Source organism: Pholis gunnellus, assembly GCF_910591455.1.
Source record: "Pholis gunnellus genome assembly, chromosome: 9".
Lineage (NCBI taxonomy): Eukaryota > Metazoa > Chordata > Actinopteri > Perciformes > Pholidae > Pholis > Pholis gunnellus.
The window spans coordinates 18,210,409-18,236,668 of NC_136535.1; the positions used below are offsets into that span (position 1 = coordinate 18,210,409).

Here is a 26,260-nt window from a genome sequence, read left to right on the forward strand (position 1 = left end):
TGACTGTAACGAGAAGACAATTCACAAAACAGGCAGGAATAAAGAGGAACTTTCACAATACTTGATGGGTAGAAACCAGGCCTGTGTGCTCACTCTTGACTTTCCCGTCAGCATGGAAGTAGCCTCTATAGACTGTTCAACGTTGTGTGAATGCACTCATTTCACAATTTTTGAGTGAAGATGTCTTTATGACTAATAAAAAGGAATAATAGAGGAGTAATGATATGAAAAGCAAGCAAGAAAATATCCTGTATTGTGAGAATATATATTATTATTGTTTTTAAATACAGAATATATGTAGCCAATGCATTTGATATCATAATGGTCAAGTGTGACTTTGTATGAAGGATATTGTGGATTATGAATGTGCAATTATGAATTGCCAAAATTGGGGATTCACTAACACCGATACTGGTATCCGATACTGTTATTATTTATGCATATATTACAATTGCACGATATATCCAGTAGGAACTATTTGGCTGTAAAATAAATTGTTGGCAGTATTCTTACCATTAAAATGTGGCACTGCAGCATATTATACAACTGGTATGCCGACACACCTCTACTGCACACGTGTGTGTGTGTGTGTGTGTGTGTGTGTGTGTGTGTGTGTGTGTGTGTGTGTGTGTGTGTGTGTGTGTGTGTGTGTGTGTGTGTGTGTGTGTGTGTGTGCGTGCTTACAGTGGAGCCAGAGGTATGCTGTATTGACATGGAGATAGAATTTTGCAGAGCGAGGCGGGTTCAGACTTGCTACTTAAACCAGAAGTGGAGAGAGAGCGAAAAACATTCCGACAGTCAGTAGCAGAGCAGAGGGACACGGGTTTGCCACAGCGCTGGGATCAATTCTCATACCACCGAAGAAGACAAAGCAGCATAATGTGAATTGAATCAGGTTATCGGAGTGATTTCTTTTTTTTGTCTTTTTCGTCATGCAGTTCGTAGAGAGTTTTTCCTTCAGACCATCAGCTTCACGCAAGTTTGTTGCCTGCAACTTTGTTTTTGTAGCAGGTGCCTGGAGAAAATCTCAAGTGCTGTTCTTTGTCGTTTTTGCTGTGGAATGCGAAAAAGACAAGACAGGAGGGGGATGTCAAAGGAATTTTAGCCCAAGCTCCAATCACCGCGATGTCCGAGGACTCCTCTCCAGCTGTCCAAACCTCTGTTGACCTGTCCTGCCCTTTATCCCCCAGCTCCTCTCCCACCAAGACGGTCACTGATGAGGTGCAGAAAGACCAAACTCCACAGGTCCCACCTCGCACCAGGACACCCCAAACTCTAGAAGACGCACACCAGTCAAATCAACCGGACAGTCAGCCGGCCCTGCCTGCTCGGAGAGTCATTCAATCCAGTAAGTAGTATGATCTGCATATAATACTTGTTAAAAATGGGTTTTTTTGGGGGGCATTTTATGCGTTGATTGGATAGTGATAGTTTAGAGAGTGGGGAACAACATGCCACAATGGTCCTCAGCTGGATTTGAACAGGGGTTCATGGTCGGCATCTTTACCCCTGAACCACTACGAATTATAAATGATATTGAACCTACATTTCTGAATGGTAAAGATAGGCAGTACCGTGACTTTCATCACTTTCTGTAAATTTCTGGTTCAATGGTGCTAAAATATTGTTTAACTAAAGTCTGTGTCAGCACAGTATGTCACTCAACATGTGTTCATAAATACATCTTCTTGCTTAAGGCTGCTATTACCACAATTTGTAATTTAAAACGGCGAATAGGTCATTTTGAACCATGGCTGTAGCCTCACAGTGAAAGTAGCGTTCTCACTGTAATTGTAAATGTCATGTAAATTAAATTAGAGAAATGTATTGGGCCAGGAGTATCTAAAACTAAGTAGTTTGATAGAGCTAAAAGAGAGCCTTGAAAATGTTAATTACCTTGCTTAAAATAAATACTGAGGCCAAGAACACTGCAGCTTTCGCTTCAAATCCCTGCTTTATTCATAGTGAGTTGACAGGATCCATGCTTGATGCCTTAGATTTCTGTTTTAAGGTCATGAATGTGTATTTAGTGAACCAGGTTAGAATTAGTTTGAACACATCTGCTCTGAGTTGGCATTATGGAGCAGGTGGTACAGTTTTTTTGGCTAACATAGAGTCTCAATAAAGTTGAGTAGGAGCATCACCAGGACAGTTTGTTAGAAGGTATTTCAGCCATTGTTCACCAGTTTTTAAGAATGAAAAGACTCCGGTGCTTAACAGAAGCATCGTGTCTGATATTTTGCTATCCTAAACATGTCTGTTTCAACTTGATATGTTTATTCTATTCAACATGCTGGAGGGAATATGACTCTGCTTAATATTTAATTTTGTCACTCAGCCTGAAAATCTAGTTCTTATGAGAGAGGGAGAGTCTACCTACACAAACGCTCTAGTAACTGACCCAGTTACACTCTGTTGTCCTTGACAGACCTTTTTAGTTTCTGTGTTCACAAACAGATTAACACAGGGAACACTCTTTAGAACCAGGTATCTGGAGTAACTTGTACAACCAGTGCTGTTATTTACTGAACTGTATCCAATTTCCCAGAATGACTTCTGGTAAACCCCAGAGAAAGAATGTCAACATCTTGAGCGTTTCTGTGGATTACACGCAAGTCAAGTAAAGTTATCGTTCCAATAATTGGTGGATTCATTCTTTCTGTACATCGGTCCTGCCAGATGCATTCAGTATGATCTTGGAAAAATGGAAAAAGCTACAATCCACCAGATATCTAAAATCAATATATATACTTTATGTATCACCCATTCAGGAAGCACAGAGGCCAAAAATGTTGCCCCTGTTCCAAGTCAGAAAACAGTAGTCAGCCTCTTACGCTAAGGGCGGTATGTCTTGTACAATATTGTTTTTTTGCATCATGGTTTATTGAGGCTTGTTCAAATTCTATTGAGTGTTACTGTTCAATTCTCAAAAAAACTGGTTATAATATTTTTCTCTCTTTTTGAGTGGACATCATGTTCTGCACGTTATTTTTCTAAACAATGTCAGCGTCTAAAAGTTTTCTTTGCAAACCGGACTTAACTAACTAAAGCAGTACAACTCCGTTTGTTCTCTCCTTCCACTCCCTCTCTCAGGGTTGGATTCACTCGATGATTGTTCTGATGACTACGAGGATCCAGACTTGTTTTATCCCGGCGCTCATCGAATAAACGCACCAGACAGGGTAAGTGAGAATGGTTCCTTGTTTTACACTCTTCTTCCTCTTCTCCTACTGCACAACGAATGACGGCCGTGTCCTCCTGTAGGATATGTCCCTGCAAGTGCCTGGCCAGGCAAAAGGACAGCGCAGTTCTTTGTACAGTGATGATGATCAGTTGGATGATGATGATGATGAGTGAGTATCAACACAAACCATTAATACAAACCCCACTCAAAATTAATCTTTGCAGACAGTACGCTACGGTATCGCTAACCATGGTAATCAGCATATAGCTTCAATGTAAAGCTGTGGTTTTGAGTGCTTTTTAGTTATTGGATATCTTTGTTTTTGCTCATTGGATAATGACTTTGTGTTTAGTTGTACTCTATCGTTAATTTTAAAGCACACTCCTTACACTTGAGACGTATGTGCCAAAAAGTTATCTGTAATTGTTATTATATGTCTCACTAGTATAGTTTAGTGTGGAGGCTTGACTCAGACTGAGCCGTCTTTGACTCTTTTGTGAGGGCTGTCATTGTTCAGTGTAGAATGTGATTATGAACGTATTGGAGAGCTTTGAATAGTTCCAAAACAACACATTCTTGACAATCTATTTCATTCACTAATGATTCAATCTCTATGCACAAAAGCATTATATTACTTTTTCAAGATTTGATTTTAAGCACATTACCTGGCATGCAAAGGTGTAGAAAATTGAAGATTATTATGCAAACATTAATTTCAGGTTTCTTTCTGTTGATATCGTTTACTAAGTGTGTGCGTGTTTGTGTGCTTATTTCTTTGCCCCTAAGTCCTACTCTTTGGCCGGACGGGGGCGTGGGCAGTCTGCAAGGAAGCGTCTACCTTCCAAACACTGGCAGACTGACACCGGCCACTAAAGACGACAGCTCTCAGCTTGCTGCTGTCATTAAGATGGGCTGGCTGGACAAGAATCCACCCCAGGGGTATGAATGACAACACATACACACACACACACAAGCTGAGGGTTGTGCTAGTTAAAGGGCAAAGATCAATGCTCTACACAGATATCTAGTGCGTACATGACATTAGCACTATCTTAATCCCTCTTAAAAACATGATGACATCAGTACAAAAGCTCAAGATATGGCTTTACTGTTAGGGCTGTTTATATTACTTGAACAAATACAGCTAAAGTTTTCATGGCATTCATTCTATTATTCACAAAATTACTTTCAACATGGTGCGGTTGGTTTTATGTGCTTTATGCCCGCCATTAATAATTACAATGAAAATGCAATAAGAAGATGAAATGCTTCAAATTACTACCCAGTCAGGCTCTGTAAAACCGTTATCCTAGTTCCTCTTGTATAACAGTAAAGGGAGTTTGTACTTCACTCTTTTGCATGCTCTCGTACACAGGGCCCTTTATTATCAGCGACGATGGGTGAAGCTGGATGTTGACTACCTGAGATACTTTGACAATGACAAGGTAACAACAAAACATGTGCAGTAACTCCATCACATTAGACACTGTCACTGGGAATCTACATCACAAGCGAGACGTGAACAGCACGCCAAGCGCCGCTGAAGCGCTCAGTCGGTTCAGTCCACGCCAACTCCGGCTTCACTTTGGTCAGAACCAGCTGTCAGCGTTACAGCTTCTGAGGATGCGAAAGGACAGCAGCCTGCCAAACTGTCGCCACCCATAATAGTTTTGAAGTGGGCTCAAGTGGACTCCACGTATTGTATTCATGTATATATTTAGATTTTCTTTCTCCGCCCTCTGTAGCAAGTAGGGGAAGTATTCTTCTAGTGAAAGCATAAAGCTCATAGCGAAAGTGGGGGCCTTTATCGGTCATTACGGAAAAGTTTGACCCATGTAAGCAGAGGGAAATTTGAGTGATTTCAACAACTGCCTGTGCATATGATAGTCAGTCACCTCAGTGTGTTCTATGACATTCAAGTGATGGATGCTTCAAAAAGCACTTTCTGTGTGGATTCGCCCTGATACATCAAGACAGCCTTTAACTGATTAACAAAGTAGTCGTTGCTGTGTGTGTGTGGTCTGTTATAGGATGTGTATTCTAAGGGGATCATCTCTACCGCCTTCGTTACTAATGTGACCAGTGTGGGGGAGCTGAAGTTTGAGGTCGTCACAAACAACCGAACATTTATCTTCAGGGCTGAAAGCGAAGGTCTGTCTGTTTTTGTTTGGTCGTGTCTGTGTGTGTGTGCTTACACACATAAAACAATAATGCATGCTACTGTTTGTAAGAAGCCATGTGCATATGTCTTATGCAAGTACAGTATCTTGGTTCACGTATATTTGTGCATGCATATTTTAATAAACAGACGTTTACTCATACATGTGTTTGCACATCCGTCCAGTCGAGAGAAACGAGTGGGTGACTGTACTGCAGGACTGCACCAGGGGGCGCCATCCGTACTCCACCATGAACCCAGGCTCACCTTTGTCCCCGGACTGTCAGGGATATCTGGAGCTCAGAGGGTTACGCTCCAAACTTTATACCGCTGTAGCCTCGGATAAAGTCTTCCTCTACAAAAACATTGAGGTAAGAACGCTCTGTGTGTGACTGCAGAGATGAGCAGTGGAAAACAAATCACATAGTAGTAGTATAGTCTTTATTTTGCACACCACTATATAGAAGTATTCAAGAGAATGAGAGATTCTTAAACTACAGAGTAATTAGAATGCATCAGAATAAACACTGTAAAAAGGATGTCCCCTTCTTGTGTAATTATTTTCCAGTTTTGTCTTTTGCAAAAAGCTCCAGATAATATTGATAACAGGGCTGTATGTTACACATGTTTATTAAATCTTACATCATCTTAATTGAAGGTTACATTTGTAGATTAACGAGTGGTGTTTCTTTCAGCCTACTCCACATTATAAGAAACAGTAAAGTTAATGTAATGTAGCAATTTCAGATCATATTTAGAACACAGAAAGTTGAGCCACTCAGACAAAAACATCCTTGTTTTTCTTCCTTCCAGGACTATCGTATAGGAGTGGGTATCACATCCATTGAGATGAATGTTGGCAATGTTAAAGACTCGGATCGTCGTGGCTTTGATCTCACCACGCCTTACCGCATATTCAGGTACTGCATGGACGCAAAAATGCAACACACACACACACACTTACTGACTTTCTGTCATGTGTAAACTCTTGACCTAGATGTGCGCTTTGTGTCTGTAAGTATCCAGTGCATATTTTATGTACTGCACATAGTCTGACTGATTCTTACTTTTTTTTTCATCTCCTCTATGGATTTATGTCTCTCCAAAAGGATTTAAGTGCATATATAATCAATCTTCCTGATAAATCAATGGCTGAGCCGGACTTTGTGCTCGGATATTCAGAGGAAATAAGATCATGTTGTTATACTGAGAACTCCCACCGTCCAGCTATCCTCAGCTGGACATCTTTGGAGAATGTGAAAAGCCCTTTGTATGTGTGTGAGTGTGTGACGAAGAGTGAGGGAGATGTGTGTGCACAAGTGTTTTTGTTGGTGTGATGTGTGTGGTCTTTTGGCTGACAGTGCAAACTGCCTGCAGTGCAAAGGCTCAGCTTGACAGGATGGGGAAATCTAAAAAGGCTTGTGTATTTGTATAAGAGTTGGACTGCGAGTCATTTTGTGTCTCGGTCTAAATGTGCATTTTTGCAACTCTAATGGTTAGAGAAGTGTGTGTATATGTGTGTTTTCAAGGACAGAGACTGATGTGTTGTTAGACAGATGGGAAGAGGAAGGATTCAGACATGCGATCATGCGTCAAGCCACAAATCTGTCCGTGTGTGTGTGTGTGTGTGTGTTTGTATAGTTTCCAGTCTTTGATTCAAGTATTTTTAGCAAAACAAGAGCAGAGTAAGAGTCAGTACTCAGTGGGCTCATGCGCATGAGGAGACACTCACACACACACACACACAGGGCAAACACAGGCTTTCTCATTTCCATCACTTGGTAGTTGTCATCAGCATCGTAATGTCGGCATTAACACTTGGCCGTGTGTTTGTCTCTCTGCGCAGTTTCATCGCAGAATCAGAGCAGCTACGAGAGCAGTGGGTGAACGCCATGAGGAATGCGATAGATGATGCGCTGTCGAATAGCGAGGTGGCCGAGCGGATCTGGGCGGAGCCTAGCAACAACCTTTGTGCCGACTGTGAGGCTCCCCAGCCGGAATGGGCTGCCATCAACTTGTGCGTGCTGGTCTGCAAGCGATGCGCAGGTTTGTGTTCGTGGGTTTCGATTCATGTTTATTTTTCTCTTTATTGTGTGCATCTATGTTTGTCAAGGTGAATATTTTCTCTTTATCAGCAAGTTTTGGAGTATAATTTTCATACATGTCTTCAAAATACGTTGAGTTTTATACAGAGGATATATTGTTATATATACATTTTGACAATGACATGACAAATATCAATTAGCCTGGTGTGAAAACTCTTGGTTGCATGGTTGCAGTAGAATTTCACAGAACTGTTACACGGTTTGTATGTACTTTATCTTCAAGTGTGTGTGTGTGTGTGTGTGTCTATTCCAGGAGAGCACAGAGGACTAGGTCCGAGCATCTCAAAGGTTCGTAGTCTGAAGATGGACAGGAAAGTCTGGACAGAGGAGCTTATACAGGTACGCACTCACACACACACACACACGCACACGCACACACACACACACACGCACACACACACAAACAGGAGTTTTTTATACAGAATAATATACAATTTATAGCAATAAAATATACAATGTCCACAGTGACCTGAACTACTTATTCATTACATATTCATTTAGCTGCTTAAACCCAGACAGAGCTGAAGATTAATTTATACTGAGGTAGCATTTTATTTGGTACACTTACATAACGTAATGCAGTCTAATATCATAGCCATGCAGTTAATCCTTGTGAAGCTCAGAATGTGAAGTTTTCGTGGACACTGTGTCGGGGGTTGGATTCAACTCTGTGGTCATTTCTGAGGCAGTAGTCAGTGGTGGTGTTACATTATATTGATGAACACACATAAGGGTAGAGCATATTAGCAGCTTGGTCCAATATGATAGAATGAAAATAATAATAATACAAAAAAAAGTACAGGCATGTTTAATATATGGTCAGACAACAGTGCACATCTTGGCCTCTGCATGTGCTTCCTATCCCCATTAATGTGGAAATACTTCTCCTAAACCCCACCTGTGATGCAGGTGTTTCTGTTGCTGGGCAACGAGCGGGTAAACAGCTTTTGGGCGGCTAACGTCCCGCCAAGTGAAGCTTTGGAACCGTCGAGCTGCAGTGAAGAGAGACGGCGCTTCATCACCAACAAGTACCGCCACGGCAAATACAGGAAGTACCACCCGCTGTTCAGAAACCAGACAGAGCTCAACAATGTAAGTGGAAATCACTGCTTTGATTGTTTGCCTTTGTGTGTGTGTTCCCCTAACAGTTGAATTTGATGCACACACTGGTTATAGAGATTTAATATGCAGAACTACATTGGAAATTCTTTCAGTCAACAGACCTTGGGAAAGAGAGGTTTAGGGAGGATTTAGAGGCGGCCGAGATCATTGGTTTAGCAATCCGCTATGACTAAATTCTCTTTAACCAATGATGGTTACTTCATTTATTTATTCGCTTTGGTGAATGTAGTATTAGTATTGACTCCCCCCTTTGCATCACAATACAGTTCCTCCTTTAAGATTAGTTTTTTTCCCAGCAGCTGTGTGCATATGTCTCATAGAGTGTCACAGGCTTAGTTGTGACTGGATTTTGCTCGGAAACGCACACACACACACGCACGCACGCACGCACGCACACACACACACACACACACACACACACACACACACACACACACACACACACACACACACACACACACACACACTATACACTGTACATCTGCATGCTGACTAATCAGACTGTGGCAAAGATTCCAAAAATAAAGAAGTGATCAGACTGTACAGATCCGTTTGAAAGATTGACTGACAGAAAGACAAACAACAACAACAACAACAACAACAACTGGCCTTTCCTGTGAAACCAGTTCAACAGAACATAATTAAACATGAATCCCTTTGTGTAAATACATTTTTTTATGTCTAGAATTGCACTAAAGGAGAGTATTTATTATTTTTCACTCAGTAAGCTCATTTTAAAAGTCCAAAATAGCAAGTATGTATGCTTCCCCTCGCCAGATAGCTGATTCAGGCAAGCTATATTTGTCACTTCACCTCAAAGTGGAGCATTCAAGAAACTGATTGGAACTGACAGCAGTTGGAGTTAAACGCAGGTTCCTAGATTGCAAAAGCTGTCTGAATCCCAGATTAAATCCAATATTTAAAGTACACTCAGTTGCAATAATCTTGATAACTGACATTCAGAGTCGAGCTAAATTAGAGTAATTAGAGTGATACTTCATTTGTCTTGTGGATCCCCGGGCTTGCTTCTAAGTCATCAGTGTTTGCAAAACATATCAGCGCATACTAGAGAATCAGCAGTGGACTCTGTGTTAGGGAGATATCACAATGAAGTCAGGACGCTGAAGACATGCATTCCTCTGCCCCGTAAACATGATAAACTCAGTCAGTAAAAGTCAGAAACACGACACCTGGGAACAGTTTCTGAATGGCTGGAGTCGGGGGTTTTGTATTGTGCCTTGGCTGTGCTCCACTGTGTGCAGTAAATGTCTTAGTGTGTCAGACTCTGCTGGGTCACTCATTAGCTGCTTAACCCACTTAACCGCAAACAATGTGGGCTGCTCACAGACGCACCGAGTGTGTGAGTGAGTCAAATTCAGCACCTGACTGTGAGTTCTATTTTTCCTCACTCAAGCGTTCAAACTTGTGTGAGTGAGTCACTGTGTTTGGGATGTGCAGAAGAAGATAAAGGAAGTTGTCCTATTGTCTCACACCCACACACACACACACACACACACACGCACTAATCACTACTCGTTTTGTTCCGCCGCTGGTCCTCCCTTCTTCCTTTAGTCCTCCTCCATGATGGCTTTCTCTTTTTCCCGCTTTCTGTCTTGAGAATTTTTGAATTCAGAACTTCGCCTCATTTCAAGCAGAACCAGCTCTACCTGTTGTTGTTTTTTTAAATTCAAATACTTGAAGTTCCTCAGCGTTGCTACACTTTCCACTTGGGTGTGTCTTAAGAAATAAAAGACTCTGCAATGGGTTTGAGTTAATTATGCAGTTATGAAAGAAGGCATTGATAATAAGGCAGTGAGTGCTGCTGGAGTGTCTCTGGCTCACATTCAGGTTTGTTTATCAAGTCTCTCTTTTTTTTCCTCTTCTTTTTGAATGTGACATCATTACACACTGCTTCAGCTGGAATGTGCTGTAACTCCGCCTCTCCCTCTCTTCCCCTCCTCATTGTTTGCTTCGACTGCAGCAGAAAGTTGATCTCTTCGCTCCTGGCTCCTTTTCTTATTCGTAAGTTGCTGGTGTTCCCTTAACTTTCTGCCAGACTAAAGCACCACAAACTAGGTTTTTTGTTTTTTGTTTCTTGGCATGTGCAACCTTGTGTTGTGCCTGTCTGCGTCGACTGACATTCAAACAGAGCAGTGATTGAAAGGAACTGAAAACTTGCAGGTAAGGTTGTGTGTGTGCTAGTGAGCTGGAGGAGGAAGGTAGTGAGAGTATTTGTGTTTGTCTGCATCTGTGTGTTTTTTGTAGATTACCTCCGGGGGAGTGTAGGAATGTGTGTCAATGGACCTTGGATCTCTAACAGTATGTTATCTCAGTGCAATGAAACAAACACATACTTTAATGTGTTTGTGGGTCACAGTTTTGTCTCAAGGCTGCTGAACCGCTGCTGTAGCTCTAAGTCAGTGAGCACATTGGAGTTATTGTGTGTACGGTTTTCACTGGGAGTGGGCTGAGATACGTTACTATGCATATTAATGTGTGTGTAGGCATGTTTCTCTGCCCTTTTTTTGCATTTTTGGTCTGTGTTGCTCTCTCTGTCCGTGCTTGTGTGTGTGTGTGTGTGTGTGTGTGTGTGTGTGTGTGTGTGTGTGTGTGTGTGTGTGTGTGCATGTGTTCTCTGTGTAATCAGAGTAGACAACCTCACCTCTGTCAATGGACATCATTGTCTCTCTCGCTTGGTCCCTTCCTGCTTTGTGTCCTCTATCTTTTGCACTAGGTAGTCAACTGTTGATGCTTTCCGCGGCCTTTGATAAACTAATTGGGTTTCATATCCTCTTGCAAGAACATAGTGTTCATGTTTTAACGAAGAATTATTCAAAATGTGTTTGAGCATGCCAAGAATGCCAAACTCATCTTGGTTTTCTATTTGATGTAGTATGTTTGACAGCCAGTCTTGCTCCATAGTGTCTTGTTATTGTCAACTAATATCTTTCTTATAAAGCCTTTCTTAAAATGCTTTATTGTTTGGTGGTTTCCTTTTTATGTCTTTGTGAGAGAGCAAAGAAACCAAGGAGCACTGTTTGGGGGATAAAAAACCGTTTGCCAGAGACCTGCTCAGTGTGTCCTTGAGTTATTTACCACACAGAGGGAAGTATTGGCAGTTTGAAAGCATGTGTGCCAAGTTTAAGTTATGGACAGTTATGTAAAGCAAGACTTGTTTTCACACATCTTTTTGTTGCATTTGTTAAAGCAAAGCTGTCTGCTTAAGATTGTAAAACCCATTCACCATTTTTGTCCCGAGCATTAGTGAGTATGAGTTGATGTCCTCCCACCTAAACAACCACAACCAATGACTGATCCCACTTTTTTTTTGAGCTTCTGTTTGTTTTGTCTATGTCGACTTCATGCTGGGGACAACCAGCGTTTTATTTATTATAGCAAACAGAGCTGAGAGGCTGTAGTAAAAACTCTTTATGGGCTTGTTTTTATAGTTACGGAAAGTGTCTTCTACAGGAAAGCTCCATCTCTTCTACCCTTTCTTTCTGTCCAATCCCTGCTCGTGCTCGTTCTTTTGCCTCATCTTTATTCCATTTTCCAACGGAGTCTTCTTATTTTCTCATTCACACTGTAGTATTTTAGGTCATTAATCCTTTTCAATTGTACAGGGAGATGGGATCTTTTTCTGTGTCTGTCTGTCTTTGTGTTTTTCCTCTGTGCCGCATTCATTCTTCTCTTCTCTTTTCCCTTCTTCATCTGTCTGGCTTTTTACCTCCGCCTCCTTCTCCATCTCCCTCTCTCTGTATACTGACCCTGGTGAGGTAATGACGGGACATGTGTGAATAACTCTTTCTCATCTGGATTTAATATATGGACGTGCATACACACATGTGTAAATGTGTGTTTTTGGCTGGACATTCGGTATGTGCTAAAATGGACAAAGCAGTCGGCTGCGCGCGCGCGTGTGTGTGTGTGTGTGTGTGTGTGTGTGTGTGTGTGTGTCAGCGCAAAAGAGGGCTGAGTGTATTATATTCAGTTTGTAGCCAAGTACAATTAGTCTCTAATTAATGTGCCCCACTAAAATGCTTTCATCTTCCTTTCACAATATTTTCTTTTCCTCCATTTCTGTCCAATATAACTGCAGAGGCCAGATGGAGGCCTGTGTTTTTAGACACACCCAGATAAAATCTCTCTCTCTCTCTTTCTCTCTCTTGGGAGATTTGGTAAGATTCTTGAATTCCCTTCTCTTCTCTCTTTCTTTCTGTCTGTGTGTGTGTGTGAGTGTGTGTGTGTGTGTGTGTTATTCCACTACTCCCTGTTTCATAGGCAGCAGATGTTGGAGGGCGTGAGGTCTTCAAACACCCATTTCCTCATTGTACTTTGATCTGATAGGTGCAACTCTCTTCAGTCAGAATTCACGTGGTTGACTATTGATTCATTACTGGACACTGACCTACTTACAACATGGCTTTCACATGTATGTCCACATTGGACAGAGGGCTTGTTATGTTAAAATGTACTGGAACACACACACACACACACACACACACACACACACACACAGTTATCAGGCTTAGGTATGTGTCAGCACAAAACATCACAATGTATTTGTTTCCGAACTGAACTGAGCTTGTAGTCAAATTACAGAACATCATGATCTGGCTTGTAGCTTTTGGGCTGTTGTTAGCCCACAGGGATTGATCTGAATTGTTTTATTTTGTGGGTAGTGGTGTCAGCCAGTAAAGTTAAAAAAGATGACCAGGTCAATGTGATGAATAAACAGGATAAAATAGGAGTTAACTCATTTTGCAGCCGTTTTCTCTCATAGCCCCATTGACATAGAGCATGTTTTTATTTGTAGTGTGCAGTTTTTCCAAGTTTGAGGCTGTAAAAACCCAGTCTACAACATTAGTTCAGTTCATTCTCGTGGGGGAAAAAGTAGTTTAAAGGAAAGGGAAGCAAGAAACTGCAAGATAAAGCAGGAGAAATCCAGTAAATTGTGTGTCTGGCAAAGGAAAAGAGAAAATGCGGTGTCATATCCAAGCAGAAAAAGGTGGAGGCACAAAATATCGATCAAACCCACCCCACGGATTTCACTCTGTCTAGCACATGGTTTCCCATTGATACTGGCACTCAAAAAAATCTCTCTTTAAGAATCTGTTCAGTTTTGCCTTGCTGTCAACATGATTTACTTTGTGAATCGTTTTAATATCTATCGTCAAACAGCTGTTTAATAATGTATTAATTAACTGTCTGTTGCTCGCCAGTTTGTACGGCACAATATATCTGCTTTCAATAGCTCACTAGCACTCTCATGTGATCCATACAATGAGGCTGTTGGACTGTACAACACGTGCACATGGATGTGTTCCACTCTTAGATCGCTGGCTAGCTTTTAGCGCAGATGTCTTCACTGTTGTGGGAGGCTGAGAACTGCTGTTTGCTTCTCAGTCTTTTGTGCGCGTAGGGGTGTCTTGTGCAATCGGAATCTTTGTTAATTGGTTTGTTTATGTGTGGCTAGAGGTAGAGGAGGGGTTCTGTCTGTGGGTGTGTGTGACAGAGTGATGTGGAATTTCTCAATCAGATCCAAAGGAGCTTGTTGGTTTTAACAGTAGACAGACTTGTGTGTGTGTGTGTGTGTGTGAAATCAAACTGAGTTCCTCAGCTGTAAAAACACTGCATTCTCTTCTCAGTCATAACATAGTTTGTATTCCCCCTCCTTCCATTGTCTTTACATATGGGTTTACAGTATCTTTTGACTTTTCCATCTTATCGTCTGTTTGTTTTCTACATTCAGCAAATACTTGTTTTCTTGTTTTTCCAAAGACACATCTGATGTGTTTTTGTTTCATTTCCCACCAAATCTGTGTGCAAATCTTAACTTTTGTTTTTGGTCACATGGCTTCATGCTGCACATTCAAGGGTTGTAATTAGTCTGCTTGGATGTAATGGAAACAGTTCCTTTAGTGAAATATCGACAAATGTAACACTTCAATACCGCTGAATTACATTTCACAATTAGTTCAAAATAGTCTACATTAATTGTGCAGCCTCAAACAAGAGCAGTAAAAGTGATCTTTTATTCTGCTCTCAGCTCAGTGTTCACTTCACTGGTGCTCCTTTTGAAGTGAAGTAAAAGGTTCATGGGGACTTCCAGCCTAACCACAAAAAAATGACTCCAGGCTTCTTTGATATTAAATCTTGATTAAATGTGCATATGGTGGATTTTGAGTGGACTCAGCAATTGGCACAGGACTTAAAACACTTCAAACACTATGTCGGTAGTTTCATCATAATAATAACCTCCACAGGTCCTATAAATCCCAAAATAATGACTTATGTTGTTGTTTTTTTATTGACAGCACAATTTGTTTCTCAACAATAACAAACAAGACACTGCGTTAACTTCCACTTGGTAATGCTATAGCAGTGTGTAAAGCAAGGATGCTCATTACACTGTTGGTGGTTATGGATCAGTAGAGGGCCTGCTGGAGGTTTTGACCTGCCTGCACACACACACACACACACACGCACGCACGCACACACAGAGTTTGACCTCAGCTCTTTCCTTCTCAACAAAGCTGACAGAGAGTCACATCACATGATTAAATCCAGGTCAGCAGCTGCACGACCACATTACAAAAGGGGTTCATCAGGGGTTTAGTCTCTTTCTTACTGATTGTGTCTCTTTCTTTCTCTGCCACACTTTTACTGCATCTCCCACTCCCACCCTGTTGCTTTTTCCCTCGCAACCAGAGCGGGACTTAATAGTATTGCAATAGTGCGTCTTTATTTTAACTTACCAGGTTAAGATTCACTAGGTTAAGTAAGTAAAGTAGGTTAACTGTAAATGGCAGATTTTGTCATTCTAGTCAATCTCCAAAAATATGCTGTATTAACTTGCTGTGATCATTTGGTTTGATTTTCCCTGCACTCAAATGGTATCGTTATATATATATAGTATTTGGCATAAGTCCGATGGGAGCATTCTGTACACTGAGCAACACGTCACTGTCTCCGTCTGTGGGATTTAATTGTGTTTTGCTTTTGTCTTCCTCTCCCCAGGCTCTTTGTATAAATGTGCAGTGCAGCGATGTGCTGGAAACGTTGAGCTTGATTTTCTGCGGTGCAGATGTGAATTGTTCAACTGGCATGTCAAGTTGGCCCACTCCTCTCTCCCTGGCCAACGCACACTCGCAATCCTTACAGGCTGAGTTAATAAGCCACAATCTCAACACAGGTACAGTAAGACTGCACAAGCACAGGGTTACATAAAAGCACCTTATTATGTTGAGAATTGAATGCATCTTCATCATACTTTCTTCGATGTGCCACTATCGTACCATCAACATTTTTCTACCATGTCATTCCTAAATGTTACATAACCAAACACACATTCTGTTCATACTGTACACAGAAGTGTTTTTGATTAGTTTCCCACTTATCTTTACCGGAGGCACTTCTCCTATATCAGATCGACTCACAGAAGATGACAGCCTGCATGTTTTTACACAAGAAGATTTTTTTTTTTTGACTTTTGTTTGTTTGTTCTCCTGCAGAGCTACCACGGTCAGAGATGGATGAAGACAAGCTGAAACATTACACACCACCACGTTGTGTGTCTCACAATGGCTTCCTGTTCAAGACTGCATCCATGGCTCGGGCCATCACAGAGCGCAAGGGCAAAGACGGTATTCACGTAAACCAATCGGCACTAACACTTACTTCCACTCCTCACCGTAACAAAGAACGCTAATACTCAATACGCTGTGTATTTGTAAAGCCTCTTTCTAAACAAAGTCATGTAGTAGTCGCTGTAAACATACAAGACTATAGTGTCTACAGATGCTATTTATATTACTATAATTCTTAATATTATGCTTTGTCATTCTTTATTTGTCCCTCCGTGTAGAGTTCAGTCGTCGCTGGTGCACTGTGAATGATGGCACCTTCAGCTACTATGAGAGTGACAAGAACTCGAACCCTAACGGTGCTTTGAAGGCTTCAGAGATAGTCTGCTTGGCCGTTGACGCGCCTGAGAGACACGGGTATATACACGCACGCAAACTGATCCATTTCCAATTAATTTTACTGCCCGTATTAAATGACTGAATCTGGGTTTTCTTTTTCAGTCAGCTGTCTAAGTGAAATTTTAATTTTAATTTTAAATATCACTCTCACTTCCTCCTAACCTCTCTTCCTAACACTCAGGTATGAACACACCTTTGAACTTTACTCAGGGTCAGAGCGTCTCTATCTGTTTGGCACTGATGACCCAGACAGCCACAAGGAATGGGTCAAGTCTATTGCCAAGGTAACCACCAAATACCTGTCCAGACACACAAGCACAAATCCTTTTACTTTCTCCTCGGGTGAACCCTTACAGAGGGACGGTATTTTTCTGTAGTGAAATTGGAGCGAGCTAATAAGTGGAAGGTGTGCAGTTCCAGCTCAGCTGAGATGGGAAATGCTGCCTCGTGGTCAGGACAGGGCCAGCTAATGCTGACTTGTTTCCTGTGCCACTTATTTTCCTTCAGAACAGCGCTCTTTACGGCTGATGTCATTGTCAGCTGCACGATGCTGTGCAGCAACAGTTGCTTTGACCTTCTGCTCTGCAGAGACCGCTGAAAGTGGATGTTGCAAAGTGATTGTGCACACAATCCTGCAATTATTGTAAAAACAATTGAATGTATCAGAGTTATAGCATCACAAACAGAAACATAAATGCCAGGATGGTAGATTGTCCTTCTACACATCCGTGGCTCAAGTCTAGCCACAAAGACGGCAATTCCCCTGCAATCATTGAAATACTGTACAGGAGCTTTAACCTTTCTAACAATTACATTAGTATTGGCTTTCGCAGAGGAGTTCAGTAATGCACACTCTGCAGTAGGTAATCATCATCAAAAGAGACAGCAGACAATGATTAATGTGCAATGTATTAAAAAGCCCTAATGTCTCCCTTTTATTTGTAGAGCTTTATCCCGGCCACCGCAGAGCCGCTACTGAAGTTGACTTTTGAGCGGATTGGGCGGCTGAAATGTAAAGACGGCTTGAACCTACAAACATCCAAGTTGGGCTGGTTTGCTCTGGTGGGCTCCACACTTCACGCCTACCTGGAGGACAGCCAGGGAGAGGAGATCCACCTCCGCAAACTCAATGAACTCTGTGAGTAAGACGCATTGGTCACAAACTGTATTTCTAACTGTACTGTAGTCTGTACACACACACACACAGTGACAGGGTGCTCAGAGTGATGATTGACAGAACAGTCATTTGGAAATATAGCAGAAATAAACATGTCAGAGTATGAAATATAGAAGTTTGAAGGACAGACATGCTGTGACGTTTACTCGGTTTAAAAGTATGGCGATCTGGAACAATAAGAGTACTATGTATTTGTGTTTTACAGCGATTCAACAAGACAATGAGGTGCTGGTTCTGGTGGAGAGAGGCAGGTGAGAGGGGAGATTGTTAGAATGGTGATACAATGACTTCACAACCTGTCACACAATGTACAGCCACTGTGTACAGAGCGCAGTCAAAATGATTGTAATGTGTATCTCTTTAAATTTAAGTTTAAGTTTACTCTGAATCATTTTTGGTCTTTTCTAAATGCCCCCCCCCCTCCTTACTCCCTTGCATTTTTACATTTTTCTTCTTCACTTGTTAATTTGCCATTTTCTCTTTTTGTACTCCTTCTCCTCTCCCCTCTGTCCCCCTCTCTCTTTATTCAGAACTCTGTACATAGAGGGAGAGAGGAAGTTGGATTTTTCCGGCTGGTGCGCTGCCATCCAGGCGGCAGCGGGGAGCGGAGGAGACACACTGAGCCAGCAGCAGCTGACGGAGACAGACATACCTGTCATAGTACACAGCTGCATCGGCTACATCACGCGGTGCGGTAAGAGACAGACAGAGATGTACACGGACAGGGAAACAAATGCATTTACAGAGTCACAGCATTTTCTCCAACACACACATATACGTGCCTGCAATTAATTTAATCACATTTACACCACAGGAGTCTATAGACCAGTACGACAACATGCTTTTAAGTTTTAGCCTTTAGAGAACAATGCCTCAGCAGCGTTTGGCCAAATGAAGTCTTGTTTTGAGGTGAAATAGTGTTTTACACTTTATACAAAGGTATCTTTAAATTCATATCAGTTCAGTTGAAATTTGTAAATCTGTAATGGACCATATGATCTTTTCTGTTGAAGTTGAAATATGAAAGTTGGATGAACAAGGTTTTTTAAGCCTAGAATGGTGTTACAGTATGTCTTTTCTGAGAGGTACGGTATAGACATAGCCTGTGTTTCTACCATTATCTTGTGTATGCTTATTTATTTATTTTTTTTCTAGGCTTGACCTCTGAGGGGATATATCGTAAGAGCGGTGTGCAATCCCGTGTGACAGCGCTGTTTGAGAGATTTCGTCGTGATGCTCGCAGTCTCCGGCTGAGAGAAGGAGAGCACCAGGTGGACGACGTCTCCAACACGCTCAAACGCTTCTTCAGGGAGTTAGAGGAGGGACTGTTCACGTCAGAGGGGGCCGGCACCTGGCTCAGTGCTGCTGGTAAGATTCACAAGACTGTTGTTGTGCCCTGCAGCCTAGTCCCGCTGGGATTTGAGGATAGATATCCAGGTGGATTTTCTATTTTTTTTACATGTGATTTGGAGATACTGTGAGACTTTTTCTACTTCAAAACTAGTCCCAACAGACTTAACATTGTATTGGTGTGGCAAGAGACTTTCTCAGTGGCTGATATCTGCAAAGGCAGTGAGTTTCACTTCCAGAAAGTTTGGAGAACTTCGCAACTCTGGAGTGTTTACTATTTAAACTACAAAGGGAATATAGTGGAAGCAGAATGATTTCAGTTGCCGGATCAGATTAGGTTTCAGGTGTCACCTTTCTGACACCATCTGTCATACAGAACTCCATACGAACACCTGCACTTGTTTGCATGTCAGTTCACAAATATAGCTTTTGTGTCAGAGCACTACATTCACTCTGAATCAGGAGCTTGTCACTTTTTAAGCAGAATCTTGTTGTTAATATCATCTCCATCCATCTCTCTGTCTCTCCCTTTTGCTCTCTTACACTTTCATCCTGTGCTTCCCATCTTTCACCCATCACTTCCTGACACTTCTCTTTTCCTTTCCCTCTCTCCGTCTCTTACTGCAGCTCTTCAGGATGAAAGCAAGAAAATCTCCCAATACCAGCTGCTGTTGAACAGACTGCCTTGTGTCAACAAGGCTACACTACAAGCCCTTATCAACCACCTCTATTGGTGAGAAACACACACGTTTAAATGATCTTGTACCTCTGTGCATGTCTTTGTGCACATACCCATGTATTTCTTCCCTGCATGTTGTGTAGCGTGCAGCGTTTTTCTGACCTGAACCAGATGAACCTCCATAACCTGGCCATAGTATTCGGTCCCACACTGTTCCAGAGCGACGGGAAGGACTTCACTGCTGGCCGCGCCATAGAGGACCTCATACAGCACTACACATCCATCTTTGAGGTTAGACTCGCTGCTCACTGTTAGACAGGAGGGTAAAACAAAGTTGTTCTCTAAGCCGAGTCAATTATCTAAAGAAATGACATCAGAAAATGGCAAACTCAACACAGAGTGCGTAGCTTGTAAAGGTTGAGATCTCAAAGAGCATGCCATCTTATATTTGTTGCAAGATTAAGTTCCAAAAAAGCAGAAAACCTTCAAGAAAAGATTCCAGTCTCTCCTATTATATTATTTGTTATTATCACCATTAAAATACTTTGTGTTGATAAGATTATATTCGTACAATGCTTTGTTTGTTTCAATTTAATATAGAAGTAGATGGGAAAACTAGAAGAAAGTTAGGGAGAGAGTGAGGAAATACATCATGATGGAAATGCCTCTTATGAGCTTAGAATGAAACCCCTACAGCCGTTGTCAAAATATACTTTTCTCGAAAGACAACCACCCATCTACAACAAATGAGTAAACACAGAGGGGTTGAAATGCTGGTGGGGATTTCTGCCAGAGATCTAAAGATTGGCGTGATGTTGTAATTAAAGTATTATGTCAGTTAATGGTTGATTTATTGTTTGTGTGAGAGAATGATTGTGTTCATACTTGCTTGCAGGTGGATGAACAGCAGCTAAAGAAGCAGCTGGAAGAGATCACTGTTATCATCAAAGTGCGAAAGGGACTCGATACGACGCTTCCTGTGAGTCACACACACTCACACAAAACACTCTCCGGTGCTGTTTGCACGCTTGTATGCATGCACCTGTTTTCTGCAGTCGGGCATCTTTGCATTCTGTTATTTGTTATCCTAATGCTGTTATCTTTTTGTCTGACCTTTTTGTTTGCGGACACTTCAGAGTACTGAACCTGGAGGGCACTTCATCTGTACAGTGTACCTGGAGGAAAAGAAGGAGACAGCAGAGCAACATGTCAAGGTGACCTGGACTTCACCAAATGACACACTGGGCCTCATTCAGGAAATGATATAAGAACAAATCTCCTCATATTTTTCTTCGTATCCACGATTTGTTCTTATTTCGTTACAACCCATTGATATCTGGGACTCACCAATGCTTTCTTAGAACATTTAACTGGTCGAGAGCACTCGTACTGTACCAATATATGAAAAAACATCTTGTTTTCACAGTCCACAAATTGTTGTGTGTTTTCTAGTAATTTTAATGATTATATTATTAAATATGGGAGCTAAAGAAATACTATTGGTCCATTGATACCAGTTTGGACTATTGAGATGATATGGCGTGTGTTCAGCTTCTGAATGGCTTACATACTGCTCTTAGATGCTTTTAGATTTTTCTGTAACGCCAGTACTTCAAGTTTATTTAACAGTACCTCCATTTCACAACTGCTGAAGTTCTTCTTCTTACAGCCTTTTTTTGGTGGCATCTCTCAATTTATGATCAATTGGTACATTGGTACACAGCCACAATTTTGCCCTTTGTTTAAGAGAGTGGGACTCTGGAGTAACTGCGTCACTTTTTCCCTCAGATCCCTGGTTCTATGACCGCAGCAGAGCTGACCTGTGAGGTCCTGGACCGGCGTAACATCCAGGTTAAAGACAAAGAGTACTGGAACTGCTGGGAGGTCAGCGACAAGGAGGAAATGGGTGAGAAGGATTGGAAGACAGAGGGAGATGGCATAACATTTGTCAAAAATATGTTTTTGATGTTGAAGCAGAGGATTTTGGCTCATGTACAGATATGCTCTTTTGGTTAGAAAATCAACATGAGTTTGCATGTAAAAATAGCACGACAAAAAAAAAAGAAACGCCAGCAGCAAACCAAAAACAATGACGCAAAGCTTGTGAAGTGCCCTCCACTCAGCACGCAGCATGACCTACTCAAAGTGACACCGAACCCCAGAGGCAAGAAGATCATTCTGTGATCGTGTGCCGTGGTTTGTTTTGAGCCTGGTATGTGGGACATCTGGTTCCCCACCCGGAAGCCTGTAGGTGGCTTATCTAATGCCAGTAACTCGCAACTGCTTTGGCAGATTTCCCATCACTGGCCAGTAAACCAATCTACTGATTACAGGAGGAGAAGGAAGAATGATACAGGGAAAGAGAAGGGTATCAGAAAGACTACGAGTGACGAGCTGGAGGGGATTCTCTCTGTCACTTGTCTGATACAGACGTCACTTTTCTATTACAATAACAAAAGCTATTTTTGAGTTTGGTATGAAGGCGTCACAGCTCAAACTGCTTGCAAGGATGAAAAGCGACATCACTGTATGCCACATCTGCATTCCATTGTTCACTGAAGTAGGAACACAAAAACACAGAAAAATCACTGTGCTCTGTCAATCACGGCATCAAGAGCTCAAGAGTTGTTTAGTCTAAGAATGATCAGGTGAAAATGATTTGAGGATTCTTGAAATTCTTTTATATGACCCTGCGTTGTGTGTTGCTCTACTTCCCTCAGAACGTCCACTGCACTATCAGGAGCGAGTCTTACCCACCCTTCACTCCTTTGGCACCGACTCCCATCTGCTCATCAAGAAACACCTCGCTATGGAGGCGATGATGCTCTACCTGGGTAAACACACAAACCAACAGCCTCTCTAAATTACATTACATTACATTACAGTCATCACTGCATTGTTGGTCATCAACGTCACTTTGTTCTTAATAATCCACAGCCAGTAAAGCAGATGCATCCAAACACGGGATGATGAAATTCAGAGAAGAGCGAAGCATCTTGGGACGCCCCTCTGGAAGTTTCCACGACCGATATTTCGTCCTCAATTCCAACTCTCTCAGAATGTACAAGGAAGTGAGAGTAAGATTAAAAAGATTTACTCGGAACAAATGTGACTTTCTCGTTTGTTCTTGTCCCATTCCTTCACGGGCTCTTCACTATGTCTCTGTTTCTCTCTCTATCTGTCAGAGTAACCGTACAGAACGTGACTGGCCAGTGAAAAACCTAAAGGTCTACATGGGTATTAAAAAGAAAGTCCGTCCTCCTACATGGTGAGTACATGCAGTGTGGCACTAATGCCACTTTTTATCCTCCTCATAATTACAGAGTGGCAAAGCAGTCTTTTTCCCCCAGAGAGTATAAAGTGTGCTTATCTTAATGTCTGAATATTAAGAATATCCCTCTGGACCGTGGCCGGGCCTCCTGCCATGGCCCTGCTGACACCCACTGCTACCATCATTATTTTGATTAGTCACATTACTATTTCTATTACCGATACCATTACTGCTTTTATTATCATTATTATTCTACTGTATCCACTGCTGCTGTCATTATAGTAGTAATCGTAATCATTATTCTGCTTACTACTCTCATTATATGGATCATTTATGTCATATGCATTGAATGTGTTTATGATGTTCATTCTGTACACATGGCATCTATTGCACTCCTGTCCATCCTGGGAGAGGGATCCCTCCTCTGTTGCTCTCCCTAAGGTTTAAAATCTATTGACTTGAATTGAAAATTGAATACACTTCTTGCTGGAAGGTATAAGCCTGATTAAGGTTTATAATTATTGGCAGAAAAGTAATGCTTTATGCACACGACTGCTATAGCATCCAAGAGTACAATCATTTTTATTTTTATTTTCTTCCTTTTTCAGTGCTATTTGTCGTTGTCAAATTAAAAAAAAGAATGTGTTTTTGGTTGTAGACTTTGTTTATAAATCTCTATACTGTGTAAAACCACTGGTGATGAAGACCAGCTCCACGTATTATTTATATACCTAAATCAAGCATCCGTTGAATAATGCAATAAATAAATATTAAAAAATAAAGAGTAAATTAGCTCACGGTGACTGGTAAACAGAATGACCACTAGGGGGCAGACTGAGCCCTAGAACCATAAGCGCTGGGACATTTATAGTTGGACTGCTGTTGAACAAATATCATCTTTCTGCCTCTGTTTCTCTAGTTGGGGACTGACAGTCGTGTTTGAGGGTAAGAAACAAGAGAAGCAAGAGAGACAGCAGTGGTGAGTAGATGTCCAGCTCTGTATGTAATACATGTTGCCCTTTTATATAGAATACACAGCTGTCAGCCAATAGTACTCGTAGCTCAGGCCAGTCCTGCTCATGTTGTCCATTTCAACAAGCACCCATGTTTTATTCCAAGCATAGTATTTATTCATTCAGTCGTTTTTGACATATCTGCTGTCCTTTTGTTTAGCAGTCACTTACATTTTTCACTTAGTGGCGGTATGATTACATTTGTGATGTGCATGTAAACATCACCAATCTTAGAAAAAAGCTAGCGGTTTCGCTGCAGGCAGAGAAAACAGGTCAGGTCCCTGCGTGAGTGTTTGGAGAAGGAGGCATGTGAAAGGTCGCTTCCACCCAGGAGGGAAACACATGTACACCTGTAACCATGCCTCTATTCAAATCCGTTCATATATAATATACATCCCTGTCTGTGTGTGTGTGAGTGTACATCAGTTGAATGTGCTGCATGCTCTGTGTGTGTCCGTGCATTCACGTAACGATGGGCCTCTACTCTTGTCAACAGCGGTAGGCATCAGCACTGTTGTAATGGGAGTGCTGCTCTCGTCACGCTGTAGGCAGTATCATCTCTTGGTTACGCTCCATCGCCATGTTGCAAAAAACACACACCTGAGAGGAGGAAACTGAGAGAGGGGGAGGGGATGTGGGAGAAAGATAAAGAAGTCGGGGGGGGGGGGGGGGGGAGAAAGTGGAAAGTAGAGAGGCAACGTGTCACGCTGAAGGGGAGAAACTGTATGCTAAGTAAGAAATTCTGCATTGACTCCAGGTAAACGAAAACGTAGTGAGGAGAAGAGTGGTTATAGATAAGGCAGAGAGTTGAAATTATGGAAAAATTAATGGATGAGGAGGCGCCCATGTGGCTCCCTCTTCCAATCTTACTTACCCACCTGCACTTAATGTCGCTTAGTTCTATCCCGTTATTGCTTCCATCCCATCAAAACTCTCGAACACTTGTTCATTTTATCAGCACATTCTTGCAGCCGCTGCACTTAAGCTACTTCAATTTTCTGAATATTATGTAAATTTCATTCTGTGCCTTTATGAAAACCTAAGATGATAATGAGCAGCATTTATTCTTCTGCAGCTGATAATGTTCGAAAGTTAATTGCACAGAAAGTAAATGTATTGTAGAACATTATCGAATACTGCGCTGTAGGTACGGTATGTGTGATAGAAGAGAGTTACTGTCCTGTTTTGAATCCCAATAAGCGCTAATGAGCTCTGTTGGCCCTAATGATGCAAACTAGGGAGAGGGAGGAGCTCTGTGCGTGTGTGTGTGTGTGTGTGTGTGTGTGTGTGTGTGTGTGTGTGTGTGTGTGTGTGTGTGTGTGTGTGTGTGTGTGTGTGTGTGTGTGTGTGTGTGTGTGTGTGTGTGTGTGTGTCTGAGAGAGGTGTGTTAGCATGTGTGCCTAAGCTCTTGACTGCAGCTAAATTTATGTCTGCTATGCACACTATACTGTATCCTATTTAGTTCTCTTGTACGTATCAGTGTTTTGTTGTGTCTCAGTGGAGGGCACTTGAATAATTGTTGTAGTCTAAATCTGCTCGGAACAATAATCATTGTATAAATAAAGCCTATTTATTCAGCACCACAGCATCGCTGATGACTCGGAGGGCTATGTGACGGCAAACTGAGTGGCATAAGATATGCACGCACACACAGTTTTCACTGACACCGGCACGCACACCGAACGCTGAAGGTCCTAATCAGTGTTCTTTCTTTGTTGGGAGTTTAAAATTAGGAATCACACTCAGTGTTTACGCTCGTGGCGCTACCACCGGGCGCCATAAGAGAGGATATGTCAATTTCGGTTAATATCTCTCTCTTTCTTCTGGTTCCCTCTCCAAACTCTCCAAATTTTTCTCTCCCCAGACCACAAACACATACACTCAGCATTCACACGCACACACACACACACACACACACACACGACCTCCCGTACTTTAACACTCCTCTATTTATTTGCAGGTATCTCTGCTGTGACTCCCTGTCAGAAATGAGGGAGTGGTATGCCACCTTTCTAAGTATCCAGGTGCGATCTCTCACACACACACACACACACACCCACACACACACACACACACACACACACACACACACACACACACACACACACACACACACACACACACACACACACACACACACACACAGGCTTCAACACACTTAATTTACGAATATTCTGTAAATCTGCCATTTGTTTTGTTTCAGTTTGTTTACACCG

The 26,260-nt window shown here is 41.9% G+C and overlaps 1 protein-coding gene across 5 annotated transcripts in view; it reads left to right on the forward strand.

Moving 5' to 3' along the window:
* Window positions 1-807: 807 nt before the first annotated feature.
* The window catches only part of arap1 (ArfGAP with RhoGAP domain, ankyrin repeat and PH domain 1), a 29,966-nt gene continuing 4,513 nt past the window's right edge, over window positions 808-26,260 (forward strand). For 3 of the 5 annotated variants that reach the window (XM_079166558.1, XM_079166560.1, XM_079166559.1), the window contains exons 1-29: window positions 822-1,348; window positions 3,094-3,182; window positions 3,265-3,353; window positions 3,971-4,123; window positions 4,560-4,629; window positions 5,215-5,335; window positions 5,529-5,713; window positions 6,156-6,262; window positions 7,189-7,388; window positions 7,701-7,786; window positions 8,357-8,539; window positions 15,590-15,764; window positions 16,084-16,215; window positions 16,437-16,572; window positions 16,736-16,838; window positions 17,500-17,692; window positions 17,937-17,982; window positions 18,262-18,425; window positions 18,887-19,099; window positions 19,709-19,814; window positions 19,904-20,051; window positions 20,656-20,739; window positions 20,897-20,974; window positions 21,549-21,666; window positions 22,481-22,594; window positions 22,698-22,837; window positions 22,946-23,028; window positions 23,951-24,010; window positions 26,005-26,068. In XM_079166558.1, the coding sequence (XP_079022684.1) occupies window positions 1,126-1,348; window positions 3,094-3,182; window positions 3,265-3,353; window positions 3,971-4,123; window positions 4,560-4,629; window positions 5,215-5,335; window positions 5,529-5,713; window positions 6,156-6,262; window positions 7,189-7,388; window positions 7,701-7,786; window positions 8,357-8,539; window positions 15,590-15,764; window positions 16,084-16,215; window positions 16,437-16,572; window positions 16,736-16,838; window positions 17,500-17,692; window positions 17,937-17,982; window positions 18,262-18,425; window positions 18,887-19,099; window positions 19,709-19,814; window positions 19,904-20,051; window positions 20,656-20,739; window positions 20,897-20,974; window positions 21,549-21,666; window positions 22,481-22,594; window positions 22,698-22,837; window positions 22,946-23,028; window positions 23,951-24,010; window positions 26,005-26,068 (3,663 nt within the window). In that variant the 5' untranslated portion in view covers window positions 822-1,125. Of the gene's footprint in view, window positions 1,349-3,093; window positions 3,183-3,264; window positions 3,354-3,970; window positions 4,124-4,559; window positions 4,630-5,214; window positions 5,336-5,528; window positions 5,714-6,155; window positions 6,263-7,188; window positions 7,389-7,700; window positions 7,787-8,356; window positions 8,540-15,589; window positions 15,765-16,083; window positions 16,216-16,436; window positions 16,573-16,735; window positions 16,839-17,499; window positions 17,693-17,936; window positions 17,983-18,261; window positions 18,426-18,886; window positions 19,100-19,708; window positions 19,815-19,903; window positions 20,052-20,655; window positions 20,740-20,896; window positions 20,975-21,548; window positions 21,667-22,480; window positions 22,595-22,697; window positions 23,029-23,950; window positions 24,011-26,004; window positions 26,069-26,260 lie in introns of all 5 variants that reach the window. The other 2 variants (XM_079166556.1, XM_079166557.1) reach the window with 2 other exon arrangements.